The sequence below is a fragment of the Carcharodon carcharias genome, chromosome 18 (genome assembly GCF_017639515.1).
Source record: "Carcharodon carcharias isolate sCarCar2 chromosome 18, sCarCar2.pri, whole genome shotgun sequence".
NCBI lineage: Eukaryota > Metazoa > Chordata > Chondrichthyes > Lamniformes > Lamnidae > Carcharodon > Carcharodon carcharias.
The window spans coordinates 35,675,127-35,694,499 of record NC_054484.1 but is presented as its reverse complement, the minus strand read 5'-3'; the positions used below and the strand labels follow the sequence as shown (position 1 = coordinate 35,694,499).

The following is a 19,373-nucleotide window of genomic DNA, read 5'->3' as shown; positions in this document are numbered from 1 at the left end:
AAGCAAGTTATTAAGTGGAGCTACAAGCTGTTTCTCATAAGTCCTGTTACACATTAACTGCTTCATTTCCCCTCTAATTCATGAGAGGTTTACATCTGATTAAATTAGGAGAAATGTTAAATGATGAGCAGTAACCATGTGTTAAAATATACATAGCAGTTAGTACCTCAGATTATTAGACTTATCAATACCCTTTTTGTGCAATTGAGATAAAATCAAATTGGAGCTTACTTCATAAACATCAACTCTGTGCAGTAATCCTTCAGCAGTGAAACATTAACCTTGACATTTGGTCCACCAACAAATAAGAATGTCCAGATCTTGATGCCCCGTGTGGCTGTTTCAACCATTCTCACTCTATATGAATCCCTGACAGTTTACTGCACTAAAAAGAAATAATCTGTCAGCAATATCTAATAGCGTGAATTTAATACTGAATTATTTATGATTAGAATTATTTATATGTGGCACCAGTACTGTGTAAGGAGTTTAGCTCAACACACATTTGGTGAAGAATTTTTATATCTGAAGGATACTGGAAATATTTTCCTCAAGTAGTTTTTTTTTGTCACTGTTTGTCCACTCTAATTATTGAACAAGTCGATGTAACGCATTTCTAGTTCAATCAAATTTTGCTTCAAATTACTATTATTTGTAAACCATTCAGCCTGGTACCTTTACATCTGTGGAACATTTTCCAAGCTGGAACAAAATGCAATATTATAATGCCACAGCAGTGTGATTCCTGCTTGGTAGCTGTAGGGAGTCAAATCCCAACCTAACTCTGGAGGGAAGCACTGTAACATAATGCTCTGCAGCAAAAAAATGACAGAATTTATTCCTGCAAGTTCTCGAATAGTTAAAAAATAGTACTCAAAGCACCGGAAAAGTACCGCCTTCACAAGATCCTCCAAATCTGGTAGCAAGAAAGGCAGTCCAACAGCAGCGTCTTCTCCCAAGTCAACTTGCCCAGCATTGAGGCACTAATCACTCAAAACCAGCTCCACTGGGCAGGACATGACATTTGTATGCCTGACACCAGACGCCCAAAGCAATTGCTGTACCCAGAACTCGGTAATGGCAGGAGAATTCCAGGAGGACAGTGGAAATGCTTTAGGGATGACCTTAAAGCATCCCTGAAAAGGTCAAACATAGCCACCGACTCATGGGAGACCCTGGCTTGTGAACATCCAAAATAGTGGAGGCTCATTTGGGAAGGTACCAAAACACAATGAGATATTTCCTTGGGAACACGCAGAGGCGAAGTTGAGGTGTTGGAGGGAACGCACAAACCTCGAAACAACTCATCTACTCAACACTTCAAGCACCACCTGCTCCACATGTGGCAGAGTCTGGACTTATCAGCCATCTCAGAACGCATCGAACCAGTTGGAAGCAAGTCATCCTCAATCCTAAGGGACTGGCTAAGAAGGAAGAGAAGAAACAGGAACAGGAGTAGGCAATTTAGCCCTTGACAGCTAGAACTGGAAAATCAGGCAAAAGGAAAATTGGCTTAAAAGAATTCTGAAGGATATGGAAAATTACATCTTTGAGAAGTTGAGGAAAAATAGTAAGACCAAGATCAAACTGCCTGAATAAGGAAGGCAAGAACACACTAAGAATTATTCTAAAAGATACCAGGAATAAAAAGTGGATCTTAAAGGAGGGAGGTGGAGAGATAGAGTTGTTTAAGATGAAAATTCAAAAGCATGGGGTAGCTGAAGGCACAATAGTGGCTTGAAAGGAGAATGGATGCACAAGCGGCCAGAGTCAGAAGAAATGAAATTTCAGGAGCGGTTATTGGGCTAGAAGAAGTTGACGTTGGGGAGAGTCAAGGTCATGAGATTTAACCACAAGAATGCAAAATTTAAATTTGAAGCATTGGGAGTCAATGTACGTCAACGAGCACAGGGATGATGCATCAGCAGAACTTCCTGCAGGATAGGACAGTGACAGAGTTTGGTTGAACTGCAGTTTATGGAAGGTGGCCAAAAGAGTATTGGAATAATGGCCACAAAAGCAAAATACTTCAGAAGCTGGAAGTCTGAAATAAAAACAGAAAAGTCTGGAATCACTCAGCAGGTCAGGCAGCATCTGTGGAAAGAGACAGCTAACTTTTCTAACTTTACCCAGTTCTGATGAAGGGTCATCCATCTGAAACGTTAACTCTGTTTCTCTCCACAGATGCTGCCAGACTTGCTGCGTATTTCCAGCATTTTCTGTTTTTATTATTGGAATAATTGAAACAAGGTAACAAAGCATGGATAAGGATTTAAGTGAAGATAGGCTGTGGTAAGTTATGACAATTTTATGCAGGTTGAAAGTTAAATAGGATGCTGAACTTACAAACCATCATGTTATGATCTCTGTAGGGACCGATGACATTTAAAAAGAAACTTGAACTTTCAGTCAATAGCTGAAAGAACGACATGTCAAGATTTCATGTTTAAAACTTTTATTGTAGCAAATGACTAAAAGTACTACTCACAAAACACTATATTCTTTCTGTAGGTGGCTTAAATGTTAAAACTACAGAGATGAACATTCCCCTCCATCGAATTAATCTTTTTAGAACATAGAAAACAATTTCTCCCAGTTTCCAATGGTTCCCATATCCCCATTGCACCGAGTAGCAACTTTGGGTGAACGTCTCCAGGAGTTTTCCTCAGTTTTTGGAGAGTTTCTTAAATCAACCACCAGCAGTAAAGCCTGTTCCGATGATTATTCTTCCCCATGTCATGTCACAACAAATCCCATGGAATCCACAGAAGGCTGCAGTTATCAATCTCTTCAACTAGAGACCACCGCCCTCCTGTATCTGGCTGTGGTAGCTCGCAAAGTCGAGCAACGTTTCTGCTGACCACATAGAATCTCTACTGTCGATCTGTGATATTCATTGATTCATAGGGAGGCCTTTAACCTGAATCTCAAAAATGGCTTCCTTTGCTTTCTTTCCCATAGCAACATGAAACACATTAGCCTTGCATCCATGTAAAACTGCTAAGTGGCTATCTTTAATCGTAACTTTCTTCCTTCATCTTAGAAGTAAAAGGAACAGTTTACTGTACAACTGTTTACAAAATGATACCTAGAGTACCTTTCTGGGACTTTGGGAAACTCAGTCTATTCATTGCAAACTCAAAGACTGCTGCCAGTGTCTCCAAGCATATATACATTGCACTTTCTTCTCACTAACACAACCTAAGTCTTCCTTTGATCTCTAACAATCAAACCACCTGGGCTTATTATCAGGCAGACTTCAGAAAAGGTCACCTGACCCTCTTCACTTACTCTAAATTTAAAGCTACACTCCCAAGACCTTACAAATCTCATTCTAATAATCTGCTTCAACCTGAGACAGTGGCCAGGGAGATTAATGGAATGAGTGGCTAAGGCAAGAAGTTTGTGGTAGAGGCTGAAGATGCCTTTGGTCTTACCACTGGTTAACTGGAATACGCTGTGGCTCATCTAAACTTGGGTATACTGGATGTAAGACAAGCAGTCTGATAACACAGGGAGTGCGTGCAGTGGTTGAGGGGAGTAGTGGAGAGATAGAGTTGAAAATACCCACCACCTGCAAGGTTGCCCAAGTCAGACCCCATCTTAACCAGGAAATGTAATTACTGTTCTTTCACCATCGCTAGGTTAAAATCCTGGAACTCCTTCCTTAACAGCACTATATACCCCATAGACTGTAGCAATTCAAGGCAGCAGCTCACCATTACCTTCCCAAGGGAAATTAGGGATGGGCATTGCCTTGCCAGCAATGCCTACATCCCTGTTTCAGCTTCTCCAATTTTACTTGGGGTCACCATAATGTTGCTTACCCTGCTCCATTTCCTCCTGTCAGTCACCCATTCTTCTTCCAATCCCAATGCATTTAAGTCTCTTGCCATCCTTCCGTCTGGTCTTTGTCTTTCCTCTTCTCTTTCTGACAGTCCCATCTCCATCACTTGCTTCACCGTGTGTCCTCTCTCTCACTACAATAGATGACCATACCTTGGCTACTTTCTTCAATGCTTCTTTAATATTCACTGACCCTCCTGATTTTGTCCTTTCTTGTTACCCCACACATCTATCTCAGCATTTGCATCTCATTGCTATCCTGTCATTGTTCAAGTTTCTGTACTATATAAAAAGGTAAGTCTCATGACTGTCTTGTACATTCTTCTTTTCCGTTTCAGTGATACTTCTCTATCACACATTCCACTGAACTTCTTCCAACTCCAACTACAGCTAATCCATTGCTTAATTTCCATTCCCATACTTCCGTCTTCTGCCACCACTTCCCTCATCCCATGAGCAAATAAAAAATGTGGGAAATTGCTAAATCTCAACTCTGGTACTTTGCCCTAAGTGAAACAGTAAACTTCAAAAACCAGTTAACCACCCCTTATATTATAATATGGTTGCCGTAATCATCATGGAGAGCTATAATCATTTCTTCTCCAGTTTTTTTTTGCAATAAGTATTCTCTCTTCTATAGAATAGCCTAACCAGAAATAACTTGCTTTGAAAAAGTTAATTTTCAATAGGGTCACCTTCCTGTAAGGCTATTTCAGTGACATCAATTATTGCTGAAGACAGAGACATGCTATCAAAGCTTCTTGTCTCACACTCATGAGAATAGATGCAAGAATGCCAGATTTCAAAGCGAAGAAAAAAAGGGAGCTAATTGGTTAGTATGTCAGCTTCAATTAGAGGAGGCTTTGCCATGAAGAATGCACCAGGGAGCTGTTGACTCCATGCTTTTATTTCAAAAATGGCACAAATTCTTTTTGTCCACAAGAGGGCAAGTCCTGTGATGGTGATTCAGTTTCCCAGACTTTAGCTATGTGACATTAATTGGTAATTGCTTATTAATATTAAAGTGGCATGCTTAAGGCCAAATTTTCCTAACAGTTGATTTTTTTTTTTCAGGATTACTCACACTTTAGAGGACAATTATATCTGACCTTGTGAATTACAGATCAAGGGTGCTCAAACTAATTTCTGCTGGGGAACAGCAAATGTGACTAAGGCCTACATCTGCAGTTCAGACTGGAATCTAAACTCATCTTCTGTGAGGAGTAAATATAATCTTGTAGCATGCTTATACTATCCCATCCTAATGTTGTCAGTCCAATAAACCCACTTTGACATGAGCTTTAATTTTTTCCATGTTTCTAACAAATACAAGCAACAGGAGCATTCCTGCTAGTGATATATACATATAGATTTGATAAACAAGCAGAATATACATACATTCCAGCCTAACATAAATTAAATTATTTATGTTCACCCGCAGCTGTATAAAATTTATAAAGATATAACAATTCATTACCATTTTACTATAAATTGACATCAAAGCAAAGCATTACATGGTGCACTTCAATAATTTTATAGATGATACATATTTTCAAATTCTGAAAACAGTAATTCAGACATTGGAAATTAGCACACTACATGCACTATTACAGGAAAGAGGATCAATATTTCTAAAGGATTACCAGCTCTACTTACAAGGATCAGTAAAGTCCATTTTAATTACCAATTTAAAAACTCATTTTTGAGAGAGTTTTCAATTTCTATTCTATGAATCAAAGAAATAAAAATGTTGAAAAATGGAACCTGAAAAGGATTCAGTAAAAAAGTTATTGGAAAAATTTGTTTTATTTCCTCCATACCCCTTCTCTGCTCACCCAACTAAAATAAAAATGTGAAGAGAATGTGATAAGGCTTGGTTGTAATGCTATGCCACAGCCAACTAGCTTGCCAGCATTTATTATCCAGGGGCACACAAAGAATGAGGTACTGGAGGGCTCCTGGTACTAATAAATTTATACCAGGAGAGTCTAGAACAATGAAGATATTTTACACATCTATTTTTATGCAGTTATAAATAAAAGTGCATTCTAAAATGTAATAATGGAAGAAATTATGCCCTGGGCAGCAGAAAGCTGAAAATCCTCACTCATGAAACTGAAATTTATAGATCACTATCATTGAGCACACATACTCTTTGTTGCTCCAGGCATTTCTCCTAAACACAAAAGCAGCCAATACCTTAATGGATTCCCTCTCCTATTGTATTTATTAAAACAAATTCTGCAAAACATAGATACCTCACATATAGTTTTAACATTCTGAAACATTTAAATAGTTACTACTTCAAAATAAAGATATAATTTCCTGAAATTGAATTGCCTCAGCGGTTGAAAATGAATAAACGTGTAGATGTGACAGAATATTTTTCTAAATTATTTATATTTCTAAACATAATTGTCAATGTTGAAAACACAGGAGATACTTCTGGTTTTATTTCTATTATAGGAATAGAAACTACTTCTGCAAGCATTGTATCTAGAGTTGCCCTAGTAGTCTACAAGGAAACAAAACAAAAAAAATCCTCATCTGTGCACATTCACTTCACCTGGGATATATTTTCATCAGGAGCTTATAGTATCCCATCCCCAACACCTTTTTTTATTTTTATAACAAAACAGATTGTGCTCCATTCTCTTTGCCAACTAAGCCATTGAGGGAATTTTAAGTCCTTCTCCAGTTAGCATAACTTCACACATCAGAACTCTTAAGATAAAACAACTCAAAAGTCTAGGTAAATTTTCATTAAATTACAACTCATCAGCCTGCCCATTCTGTTAACCCAGGTCCCCTTCTAGTCATTTACACTGGTTTTCTTGTTGCTAAAACTGCTACCAGGACCAAACCTTTGATACATAGAAAAACGCGTAACGAAATATAAAAAAAATTTCTGTACTAATTCTTAGGTTGCCAAATATTGACACTGATCTCTGCAATGGAGGCAAACCTTCAAAACATAGGACGAGAGTTCAAGGAATTAAATTTATACTGTATATTGTAGAAAAGGTTAAGCAGCCAAGAAACAACATTTATTGGATTATGGCAATAACCAAAACTAAACATTTTCACTAACTTGCCAATACTGAACTATCTGTTCCATTTATTATATTTGAGACCATAATGCAGTGAGATCAGGCACAGAGTTTGAAGTATAGTAAAAATGTTATTATGAATCAGAGAATGGGAAAGTAATTCATCCTTGTCAGGAGTTCAATATTCTGAGATCTGAATTTGAACTTTCTTTCAAGCTAGTGGAAGCAAATTAAAGATGGTAAGTTTGTTACAATAGTTGTAACTATTTACTGTACAATAGAGTTGAAAGAGTAGTAATAAGTAATTAGTTTTGCAACAGTAATCCTTCATCCTATTAAATATTTACAAAATGGTAAAAAGGACAAAACAGATTACAAAAATTACTGTGAGATGACCCAATTTTATTCACAAAGCACAAAATACATAGCAAATGGATACTGGACAAGTTACAACAATTACATCAAAAGCCCACTGAAATTATGATACACCAGTACAGTACATTGAATGAAGTATTGCACCTAGTTATTGTCATTGTGGCAAACAAAAGATGAAATGGTGAGAATCAGAATAAAAATTGAACTCCCATTTGAAATAAAACACAAACTTTACTTAATTTAGAATTAATTAAGTTCAATATTCTCATGGTTTTCATTTTTCGTCCAGATCAATGTGAAGTTCCTAGCCTTAATGCCCTCTTTGAGATAGCCAAATCTGCAGTGATTAAAACCCAGCACATGCTCCCCACAATTATCTGACCCTCCATCACAGCAGTTTTTGTACTGTCAAGCTTCTTGCTTTCTCCATAAATAAATTGGAAGTTTCTCCCAAGAGTTTATGATTGAATATGGGGCAGAAATATAGCTCAATTTGTTAGGCCAGATTACAAACTGCCAGCGGGGTTAAGATCACTTTTGTACAGCATTATCACTCTTGTGTAACCATTTGTGTTATGAAATCATTGCAGGCATGCTGACAGCATTTGCAGTTCTCAGAGGCCAAAGAATGTCACACTTGTATTACATATATTAAGATTTGCCTTCCTATTGTAAATAACATGGACACATAACCAACCAATTTCTGCAACACCAGTGATTTTAAAGAAAGCACAAGAAAAAAACTGTACTGAGCTTAAAACGTTGATTTTTTTTAAAAAAGGGAGATGCAAAAAAACACTGGTTAGTGTATGTTTTACATTTAAGATCATGAGATCCAAAATATACAGATGGTTTTATATGCAATATAGTAAAGTGCAACATTATAGCAAAGTAGTAACAGACTGCACAATGATCAGGAGCCAAATCCAAAATGCAGAGAGTTGTATAATACAACTTCAAAACTGTATGCAAAGGAACTGTCAGAAAAAGGTTAAATTTTGGTCTTTAAAGAAATTGTTGACATATACCATTACTCCTTTTAACTGTGTTAGCACAAGCATTTTTAATTAAATAGTTCAATTAACTTGGGAAGCTATCATGTAAAACATTAAAATAGATGGCTTGATCTTCAAGGATTGAAGAAATCTTGTTGGTCTCAACATTCTATCCCCAATCATGATTGTATTTAAATACAGTCTGCATGAGGCTTAGTAGCACAAGTCCCAGTGTTATATAACAGTTCAGTCTACCAGCCACACACCTTTATGTTTAGTTAAGTTAGCAAGACCAAATGATGTAAAAAATGTTTAATCTTACTGCAGTATTTCACAGTACATAAAACGAACTGAACCATTTGTTTTTCCTCTTGAAAATCACAAGCTATGCCAATCATGGTGTATCAACAGGGAATACAATCAAACCTTTGATTTGGATAGATCAGGTTCAGTGTTTGGAAACAGTTCCCAGTTTTGCATTTCCCAGTAGTTTAGTGACTCTGCACCATAATTTTTTTTAAAGCAGCATCAAGCACATAGGCATCCACAGTGTGGAGTAACATTAACATCAAATGTCCTGGGGGAAGAACTTACCACTGCCAGTTTTTCTTTGTGTGGAAGCAAATGCAGTAGGGTAGAAAGATGGTAATAAAAACAAAAACAGCTTGCACAAAACAATCTGCAGTATTTAAGCCCTAGACTTTCATTTTTACTGGACTGATGCAGTCCCATTAAATTCATCATTGTTCATCAACCAGCTCTCAGTATCCAAAGGGTATTTTCTTCTGCAAACTATTTCTTCTTCTTTTCCTGTGTGGAGGTAAACCAAGAGTCCAGTAATTTTTTGCTGTAGTAGATCTGCCAGCCATGCACTTGCACTGCAATAACCAAGACCAAGTACATGACTGCTACAGCAGAAAAGCCAAAGATGAAGCGGTAGGCCTTGCCATGCCGGTATAGCTGCTGTGCCATGGGGAACATCTCCATGGTTCCATAAATGAGGGGGGCAATGGAGAAGAGCCCTGCACTGATCATGGAAAGCACAAGATAACTGATGTTGTTACGAGGAAAAGCAATAAAACCGAAGATAGATGGTATGATGCTCAGGAGGTACGGGTATTCCCATTGGTATGGCATAGCTATCAGGTCATGTGACACTAATTTCATGTGACTGACAATGACCTGGAGAGCGAGCAGTGTCCAGATTACCAAGTGAGCAATTATCAGCTTCTTAATCTCAGACTTCAGAGTTACACTGGAATTGAAAAAGACAAATACAATTTTAAATTAATTTTGATCCCTACAGATACATTTGAGATTCTGCTTTAAAAATTACTTTACAACTTATCTGCAAAAAGTATAGCTATTAGTATACAAAATACTATTTTAGTTTAATGGTATAAATAGTCTTCACAACGCTATTATTGCTTTGTAGATTGTTAAATATAGGCTTGTAGATTTTTGTTATGCATTCATGGGATGTGGGCATCGCTGGCTAGGCCAGCATTTATTGCTCATTCCTTGTTCAGAGGGAGTCAACCATATGGCTGTGGGTCTGGAGCCAGACCAGGTAAGGACAGCAGATTTCCTTCCCTAATAGATTTTTAAGACAATCAGCAATAATTTCATGGTCATCGGACATTTAATTCCAGATTTTTACAGAACTCAAATTTCACCATCTGCCGTGGCATTACCCCGGGTCCCTGGATTACTAGTCCAGCTAAACCATCACTGCTTCTCAAATGGAGAATTTGAGTCAATATCCCGGTTACTTAAGTGTAGGATTTCTGTAGGAAAGATGATCAAAATAAGTATCTGTTTAAGTTAAGCACTATTACCAAGCTTAAAAAATAAATTTGTGAAGTGTCTGATCACATCTCAGAAATATCTCAAGATACTTCAAACACAATTAGTTATTTTGAAGTTCAGTAACTTATGTTTATAAAAAGAGTTTCTATTTTCAGCTTATTGTCTAGGTTTTATGGACAGTGGCAAGAAAACAGCACTGCCATTGGCCTCAACATTGCCCACAAATGTCTATTTAGTGATTTTTGTGGTGTGGACTTGCAATTTTCTGATGGCAGTTTAAATCTGGCACCAAGTCAAAAGGGATTTCCAGGCATGCAGCAGTAGTGATGACAATAAGCAGGGCAAGCAGCCAATCACACTAAAGCAATCTTACAGACAGAAAACCAACAGGTTACAAGCAATGAATGCCTTCACTTTTAATTTAAAATTTCAGATAGCAAAATAAATGACAACTAGATTTTGGTAGAAGCTAAAATGTAAATATAGCCGAACCTTGACGTGTGGAATTTACTAGGAGAAAATTAATATTCCATGAATATATTAAATATGAAATTAGCTTCTCAGGGCCAGGGAGGGTGTCCGGCAGTAATTATAAAGTCAGCACATCATTAAAAACCCAGTTATAACTTAATCAGCAAGGTGCAAGCTTTTCAAAAGTTCTTTTTCAATACAGAGTCATAGAATGGTTGGAGGACAAAAGGGAGTCCATTCAACACATTGAGTCTGTGATGGCTTTCAGCAAGGGCAATTCAATTAGACCAACTCCCTTGCTCTTTCCCCATAACTCTGCAAATTCTTCCCCTTTCAGATGCTTAGCAATTCCCTTTTGAAAATCCCAATTGAATCTGCCTCAATCACCTTCTCAACTAGCGCATTCCAGATCCAACCACATGCTAAGTAGAAAGAATATTTTCTCATGTAACTTTTGGTTCTTTTTGCAATCACCTAAATCTGCATCCTATGATTTCTTGATCCCTTTGCCAAAGAGAACAGTTTCTCTCCAACTACTGTCTAAAATCAGCAATGTAAAAGTGCAAGTTTGCATGAATTCACTGATTCTTCAAGAGCACTCCCTCTGGAAGAGTGTAGAATCACTGACTTCTAGATTTCCGCTTATTCTGTGCTTGTGTGAGTTTCCAAAGTTGCTGTCAGTTTCAGTGGAGTAATGATAGTGAATGTTGATATTACAACTGCAAAATCTGGGCTATTAGCTCAAATTGCATTGAAAGATCAATTAATTTGTTTTCGGTAGTGTCCCAGGAAGAATGTTAGAATAATGATAAAATTCCCTGCTCCAATGCCCATCTAAACCATCAGAATAGCCAAAGAGAGCCCCTGCTGAACATCCTATCTGGAGGACTTCACCAACAATGCAGCCCTTCTTCAGTACAGTAGTAGCCTGGATTGGGTGCTAAATATAGCAGATCATCTCCTAATGAGAAGCAAGGCTGCTACTAACCAACCCAGATTATTATTTATCTTTATGAAGTACTAAAAAAAGATTTGGGTGCAGATCCCCTTGTGGAGGTAACAGGGAGAAATGACAAGTAAAAATGTTTATTAAAAAAATAAATAAATGCTAATCCCAGCACAATTGTGGGGCAATACAGAGTCACATTTACAATGCCAAAACAGTAACTGAAGACCACACCAGAGACCAAGTACCTTCTTGTAGTCTAGGTTGAAGATATGTCACAAACTGGGCATTCTTACACATCTTCTAGCAGCTAACTTAAATGCAGCATTGACTGAGATCTGAAATAGATCAACCACCTCACCCTCAAGTTCAGGAATGCTACATGACACAGGAACACCACAATGAGTGAGGGAAAGTGCAGAACATGCTAGATTACCTATCATAGTATAGTCTTTCTCATTTTCTAGGTGTCATTCAATTCCAGAAATAAGAAATTGCATCATCCTACAAGGCAAAACATTTGAAGCAAACTTTGTACTATTCTTGAATCATGTATCTATTCTCATCCTTAAAAAGAACCCTTTAATGTGGGACACATTCACATTTTAACAATGTCGGATGCAGCAGGGACCAGAGTACTACTAGATTTATATATAATTAAGAGAACTTGCCAAGTAGCACCAATTCAGACAGAGCTTTCTGATCAGAGGGAAAAACTACACTAAAAAAATCATACCTGCACCAGGCAATTTAACATTTTTCCTCATTACAATACGGAGAACACCTACATACAAATGTATATTAAAATAATGCAGAGTCAAGGAGGTAGCACTCTTGGGAACATAAAATACACTTAATGCATGGTAGCAACAAAACATCTTTTCAAACAGCAGTCCAAAACAACACTGCTCAGCCCAGGTGGGAGTGAGCTGGGTGGAGGATGGTGGAGTTCATGTTAAAGATCAGTCATAATTTAAGTGAAATGCAGAACAGATTCAAGAGGCCGAATGGCTTACTCCTAGCTCTAATGTTCTTATGAAATGAGGAGTCACTTGATCCATTCGCTCTGGTGCTGGAATTCAACTTATTCTGCACATTTGTGTTTACATGATCCCAACTCCAGACTGTACAACTTTGATATACTTTGTAGAAGCTGAACTAACAAGGTGGGAAATGGACATCCTGAAAGGAACACGACTGTTTTAAGTGTATCTTTTAAAGGTGGCAAGAACCTCAAAAGATTCTAGCAATTTGTTCAAAAACCAGATTCCAATTCTAACATCTGAGAGATAGCTCCCAACATTTACACCATTAAATTTAGCTCTTGTCCCAAATCTACAATTCTGCTGCTGGGTCACAGATGCTGGCTTCCCAGAGTCCAACTTAAAACTTAAATAAAAGTGACTAAGACAGTATAGCCAGAGTATCAAGCATCTGTAACGTGGACCTTACATATTCTATTTAACACTGTAAAACTTCAGAGTTGAAACATTGCAAATCAGGTAACTCAAGTCAAGAGGGCCTGCTATTTACTACAGCATCATTAAATCCTATGTGCGATTTGGTTGAGGACATCCAATAGCAGCAGAGCTTGAAGGTCCAAAGGTCATGTTTCCTTTGCTGAATAAGCTTATGTTCTCATATCTTATGATCGTACTGGCTAAAATGGAAAATAAGGCATGGGCCAGCTACAATGGAAAGTGATTTTTTTCCTAAGCTTATTCAGTATAACACTTTTCTTCCTAGAAGTATACAGAACATGTTATTCAGCTAATCAAAAAATGTGGTTTTGATCATCTCTCCTCCCCAGCCTATGAAGGAACTAAAGCATCAAAGGAATGAGAACATGATTGAATGTATACGGCAGTCTCTCAGAGGTAACTTTGATGGGTATTTCAATTCAGGCACTTCCCAATGACTAGTAAAAAACTAAATAATTGAGTCAATTTGGGGAATTTGAGTCAACTTGAGTCAGTGTGGAGGAAGATTGTGAAGAATGAATGCAGTATATCGAATTAAAAATGGCACAAGTAAATCGCTGTACAGTCGAGTGTTATATGGGAGTGTTTGGGAGGAGGGATTGGTCACTTCGAGTACTGGAAGGAGAAGATATATCAGGCTGGAGAAGGTGCTAATCTATCCTTTGAATGTGGAGGTTGGAATCTGAGAACTAAATTGTTTCTCTGTGAGGGTAAGGGATGAAAGCAGAAGTATGTGAAATAGAACGGACACTGTCGAAGACCCTGTCAGCCACAACAGAGGAGATTCCTTAGTTGAGGGAACAAAGGGAGGACATATTAGAAGCACCAGTGAGCAAGGTGTCATCATCCAAGCAGATGCGATGGAGCCAAATAAACTGGGAGAATAGAATGGAGTCATTCCAGGAAGCAGGGAGGGAGGAAATGTAATCAAGGCAGTTGTGGGAGTTGATGGGCTTATATTAGATATTGGTTGACAGTTTATGCCATGTCAGAAGCAATGGTGCAGAAGCTGGCATCAGAATGCTGCTTTTTACATCAATGCTTTCGATACCTTCCCATGTAAGCACAGAAGACCAACATCTGCCCTTCCCACTGTCTAGGATCTCCAAGCACTCCTTATTTCAATTTTGAAAACTGTACTTGCTGCTCACGTTGCAGTCTCCTCAACAGTGGGGAGACCAAATGCAGATTCTGAACACCTCTGTTCAGTCCGCAAGCATGATTCCAAGCTTCCAATTACTATTTTAATTAGCTGTTCCACTTTGAGCTCTCCTATATTGTTCCAATGAAGCTCAACGTATGGTCAAGAAACAACTCTTCATTGCTTGTTTATGAACTTCCAGACTCAACATTGATGTCAATTGCTTCAGATCAGAACCATTTCTCCAGTTTTTTCAACAGAGCAAGTTAATGATTCTGTTGTTGCTATATACACAGTTCCTATAGACACATGCTTTGTTTCTTTACTTGTCTCTTTACTATCCCCTTTTCCCTGCACCATTATCACATATATTACTCTATCCCATGACCAACCATCCATTTTCTTCTTTCCTCCACTCTCCCTCCTTTCCCTAGCCTTTTCTTGCTTGCAAACTGTGAATCTCAAACTACTCCCAGTTCTGATGAAAGGTCATTGACCTGAAAAGTTAAGCTGTTTCTCTGTCCATAGATGATGCCTGACCTGAGTATTGCTGACATTTTCTGCTTTCGCTGCAAATTCCCAGTATTAATAGTATTTTGCTTTTAAGTATGTGGCAACATTTTAGTGCTGTTCTGTACAAATATGATTCCAAGTAATAAGTTATAAAAAACCTTACCTCATCTGATAGTGTGAAGCTACTTTCTCTCTATGGTGGAAGTCACTGCCATCTGTTCCTGCTGCACGTGGACCAGCACGAGATGCCATGGTGAACAATCAACTTCCAGACCTATGGGGAATGAGGACATTTAAAAAAGTGACCCAATAGGTTGATGCTACTCGATGGTTTGAGCTACTCCCTTCAGCTCTGCAACATTCCAGTTCTTTCTGGAAATCTAATTCCCCTTTCTCTCTAAATCTCACTCATTTTGCTCTACACAGCAGAGAAGGTTAAGAGGAGATTTGATAAAGATGTTCAAAACATAAATATTTATTCTTATGAAAACTAAAGAGAAATTGTTCCAGTAGCAGAAACATTGGGAAACTAATATAAAATGGTGACAAAACTCAGGAAGTTATGATGATCTGGAATGCAATATATAAGAGGGTGAGGTGGAAACAGATTCAATATTTTAAAAGAAAATTTGATAATAAATCGGGGGTAACAATTACAAAGCAATGCGGAAAGAGCAAGAGGGGTTAATGGGTAGTTCTACCAAAGAGCCAACGATGGCCACCCTCGCTGCTGTGATATCCTATGAAGTTTAATTTCTTGCACCCCCTCAGACATACTCGTGGAACCCCTCCATTCATACAAGCAAACTCCCTCAGTCCCAACCCCCCTCTCTTCCCAAACCCAACCTTAACCATAACCCCACCGCAACTCTTCCTGCTCCCACCTCCTCCTGCCACCATCTCAGCCCCAATCCCCGTCTCTGCTAGGCCCCACCTCGCCCCAATACCTTTTCTTCCCGCCACTACCTCAGCCACAATCACACTTCCTCCCGCCCCCCACCTCAGCCCCATCACAATTCTTCCTGCCCTCATCTCAGCCCCAATCCCCGTCTCTGCTAGGCCCCACCTCGCCCCAATACCTTTTCTTCCCGCCACTACCTCAGCCACAATCACACTTCCTCCCGCCCCCCACCTCAGCCCCATCACAATTCTTCCTGCCCTCATCTCAGCCTCAATCCACCCCTCTACTGTCCTCGTCCTAGCCCCAATCCCTCCAACAGGCCCCACCTCAACCCCAATCCCACTTTGCTCTCTACCGCTCCCTTTCAATTCCCACTCCACGCCCGATACCCCCTCCCTCACTCTTTCCCCATCTCAGCCATGAGCCCCCTCCCTTTCACACCCTGAACTCCAATACCTCTCCCTGTCTCAGCCTGATCCCACTCTTTCTCACCCCTCCCCCAGGTGCCCCAATAACCCGCCCCGCTCTTTGCCCGTAATCACCTCCCTCGTCTCCCACCCTCAGCTTCACTCCCCCTCCCAGCTTCGCTCTCCCTTCCACACCCTCCTGGCTTCACTCTCCCTCCGCTCAGCCCCGGTTCCCTGTCCCTCCCTCCCCTCAGCCCCAATCAACCCCTCTTCCCTCCCTCCCTCTCTCCGCTCAGCCCCGAACCTCCCTCCCTCCCCTCACTGCCGATCCCTTCCTGCCTCCGCTCAGCCCCGACCCCCTCCCTCCGCTCAGCCCCAACCCCCCTCTGTCGCCCCCCTCTTCCCTTGGCCCCGACGCCGCCCCCTCCCCCTCGGCCCCGACGGCTCCCCTCCCCTCCTCTCCCCCCCCCCCTCGGCCCCGACACCCCCCCACCCTCCCCTCCTCCCCCCCCCCCCCTCCCCTCCTCTCCCCCCCCCCTCGGCCCCGACACCCCCCCACCCTCCCCTCTGCCCCGATCCCTCCCACCCTCCCCTCTGCCCCGATCCCTCCCACCCTCCCCCTCCGCCCCGATCTCCTCCCCCCTCCAGTCCCGATCCCATACCCCCTCCAGCCCCGATCCCCTCCCCGTCAACTCCGATCCCCACCCCCCTCAATCCCGTTCCCCTCCCCACAGCCCCGATCCATCCCCCCTCCTGTCAAAGAACTGCTGAGCGCGCAAATCCCCCAATACAGCAGCAAGTAAACGCGGCTGGATCCCCAGTCCCGCCGGCGCCCCGGGGTTGTTACCGGGCGGTCAGCTGGCTCTCCAAGCAGCAGGGCGACGATAACCGGGATTCCTCCGCCTAACTGACTCAGCTCGAGTCGCCACTCCCACCCTGCACCGCGGTACCCCCGCACTCAGGTGGTTCTGGAGCGCTGCTCTGATTGGCACGTCTTCCCTTGCTCAGTGGGCCAATCCCCGTCCCCGTCCGTATCATTCTAATTTCAGCAGGTGGTGCTCGCTGTGGGCTTTGACCTTTAGCATTGATCATGAATGTTATTGGAACGATACAGAGAAGATTAGCATGGCCCCTGCGCAAGGATGACGCAAATTCATGAAGCGTTCCATATTTTTAGCTTGGCCTAAATAGCCAAGTGGTTATGGTACTGGGTTTGTAACCCCAAGATCACGAGTTCAAATCTCACAATGGCAAACAATGAATATGAACTTAATGAGTGCAAAAACAATGATTGAAGTGTAAAACAAGCTGCAACTTCCAGCATCCACTGTACCGGGCAGTTGCACGTCAGCAAGTTACTGTCGGAATTGCCCTGTTCCACCGGTAGTTTCGCAGTTGCTGGCAGACCTGCTGAGTATTTCCAGCACTCTTGTTTTTATTTCAGCTTTTATATACAGGTGAGATGTTGCTGTATTTCTGTGACACACACTCACCAAAAAAGGCCTTGTCCAGTGTAATTGAATTTTGAATGGCATGATAACTCTTATTTGTTGCCAATCTCGCAGAGACTGAAAATGAACTTTTACAACTGTGGAGTTGCCTTCCTTCAGATTTTATTCATTGTTAAACCAGTACTGAATGCACAGAAATTTCCTCCAAATAAATATTGGAAAGACCAAAGCCATCCCCGTTGGAAAGACCAAAGGCCAATCCTTAGCAATCAGATCTATCCTTCTGTCTAGCAACCTGCTGAGGCTGATGCACACTGTTCGAACCTTGGTCTCACGAGATGAGCTTTTAACTGCACATTTGCACCATCACTGGATAGCCTAAATTTACTTCCATAATATTATCTGACCCCACCCCTGCCTCAGATCATCACTGAAACACTCACCCTTTCCTTTGTTAGTTCCAGAGTTAACTATCCCAATGCACAATCTCCCATCCTCCATAAACATAAGGTCACCCAAAACTCTGATGTCCTAATTCACACTAAATCCTCTTCACCTATCACTCTTATGTTCACTGACCTACATTGGCTCCCAGTTCAGCAATACTTTCATTGTCAATTTCTTATCCTTTTTTTGAACTCTCTCCATGGTTCAACCCTCCCTATCTTTGTAATCTCCTCCAGACCCACAACACTCTGAGATACCTGACCTCATCTAATTCTAGTCTCTTGGGTAACCCTGATATTAACTACTCCACTATTAGCTGTGCCTTCAGCTGTCAAGGCCCTAATCTTTGGAATTCCCTCCGGAAAACAAGGATGAGGATTTTAATATTGAGGCATAGCTTAACTGGGAGCCAACATAGGTCAGCGAAAGCAGGGGTGAACATGGCTTAGTGTGAGTTAGGACATGGGCAGCAGAGTTTTGGAATACCTTAAGTTTACAGAGGGTAGAATGTTGGAGGTAGAACCCTCCCCAACCCCAAAGTTGTTGGTGGATTTAGTTAGAGATCAATAACATTCTTAAGTTTGAATATTTTATTAATTCAAAGAAAATAAGATATATCTCTCATTTACCAAGAAGGTCAGGGATGTAGTGCATTGTTCGTTTGAGGCTGCCAACCTTGTTTGACGGAGCATGCGCAATGATGAAACGTACACGTTGCACCGATACACAAAAATGGAAATAAGGGTTCACCAGTCCTGAGTGCCTGTTCTTATTGAGAGCTTTACAGAAGCCTTAACCCAATAAGGACATAAGTTAGAATCTTTAGCCAAAAGGGAGAGGCAGTTGAGATGGAACAATGTTTAATGGTGAAAAATCTAGTCTTGGTGATAGAGTGGATGCTGATGGGGAAACACAGCTAGGGATCAAGCAACATACTGAGGTTTGAGCTGAGTTGTCCATGAGGCAGGTTGATGGAGAGACAGGGACACAAGACAATTTGGAGGGACTAAAAGGATGACTTTTAAAAAGAAAAATTAAGATGAAACAAATTTTGGGTCATCCAACGCTTAGGATTATATTTCCTTCCTTTCATCCCTACAAGGTCAGGGTAGGACTTATGCTAGGCTGCCAAGACCAAAGGACATCAGCAGAATAGGGCTGAAATAGAGGGAGAGGAAACTTGCAAAAGATAGGAGCCTTCCGACCCCTACCCAGGCAGTCTCATCAAGCAGCAGGAAGTATTTGGGAAGAAAGTGGGCTACAAACCCAGATGCTGCCCATCCACCATAGACACTTGCAGGAGGATCGGTGGTCAGAACTAGGGTGTATATGGGATAGAGCTTTAAAGGCGGAAGCTTAAACAATTGCATAGATGATTACAAACATAGTGATCTAAAAGCATAGGCTTTTCAAACTGGCATTAGAAGTGAGGTTGACTGAGGCAGGGGGCAGGGTATGAGAAGGCAGCTTGTCATGGAAAAAAGAATGATGCTGAATTAAGAGGAGTATTTGGTCATGGTAAAGGAGCCATGGTAATAAC

The 19,373-nt window shown here is 40.7% G+C and overlaps 2 protein-coding genes and 1 non-coding gene across 4 annotated transcripts in view; 1 reads left to right on the top strand and 2 right to left on the bottom strand.

Annotated features, from left to right (window-relative positions):
* Positions 1 to 14,901, bottom strand: part of LOC121290656 (adhesion G-protein coupled receptor G7-like) — an 83,562-nt gene extending 68,661 nt beyond the window's left edge. For both annotated transcript variants that reach the window (XM_041211395.1, XM_041211394.1), the window contains exon 1: positions 14,791 to 14,901. The gene's annotated coding sequence lies outside the window, so the exon portion shown is untranslated. The remainder of the gene's footprint in view (positions 1 to 14,790) is intronic.
* jagn1a (jagunal homolog 1a) lies at positions 7,278 to 14,901 on the bottom strand. The gene is made up of 2 exons (XM_041211396.1): positions 14,791 to 14,901; positions 7,278 to 9,521 (listed from the first exon to the last, which is right to left on the bottom strand). Exons 1-2 carry the CDS (start codon positions 14,877 to 14,879, stop codon positions 9,059 to 9,061), a joined length of 552 nt encoding a protein of 183 aa, XP_041067330.1. The 5' UTR covers positions 14,880 to 14,901; the 3' UTR covers positions 7,278 to 9,058.
* A 2,104-nt stretch (positions 14,902 to 17,005) lies between these two features.
* Positions 17,006 to 17,110, top strand: LOC121291011. The gene has a single exon (XR_005945938.1). It is a non-coding gene; the product is annotated as a U6 spliceosomal RNA (small nuclear RNA).
* The last annotated feature ends 2,263 nt before the right edge of the window (positions 17,111 to 19,373 follow it).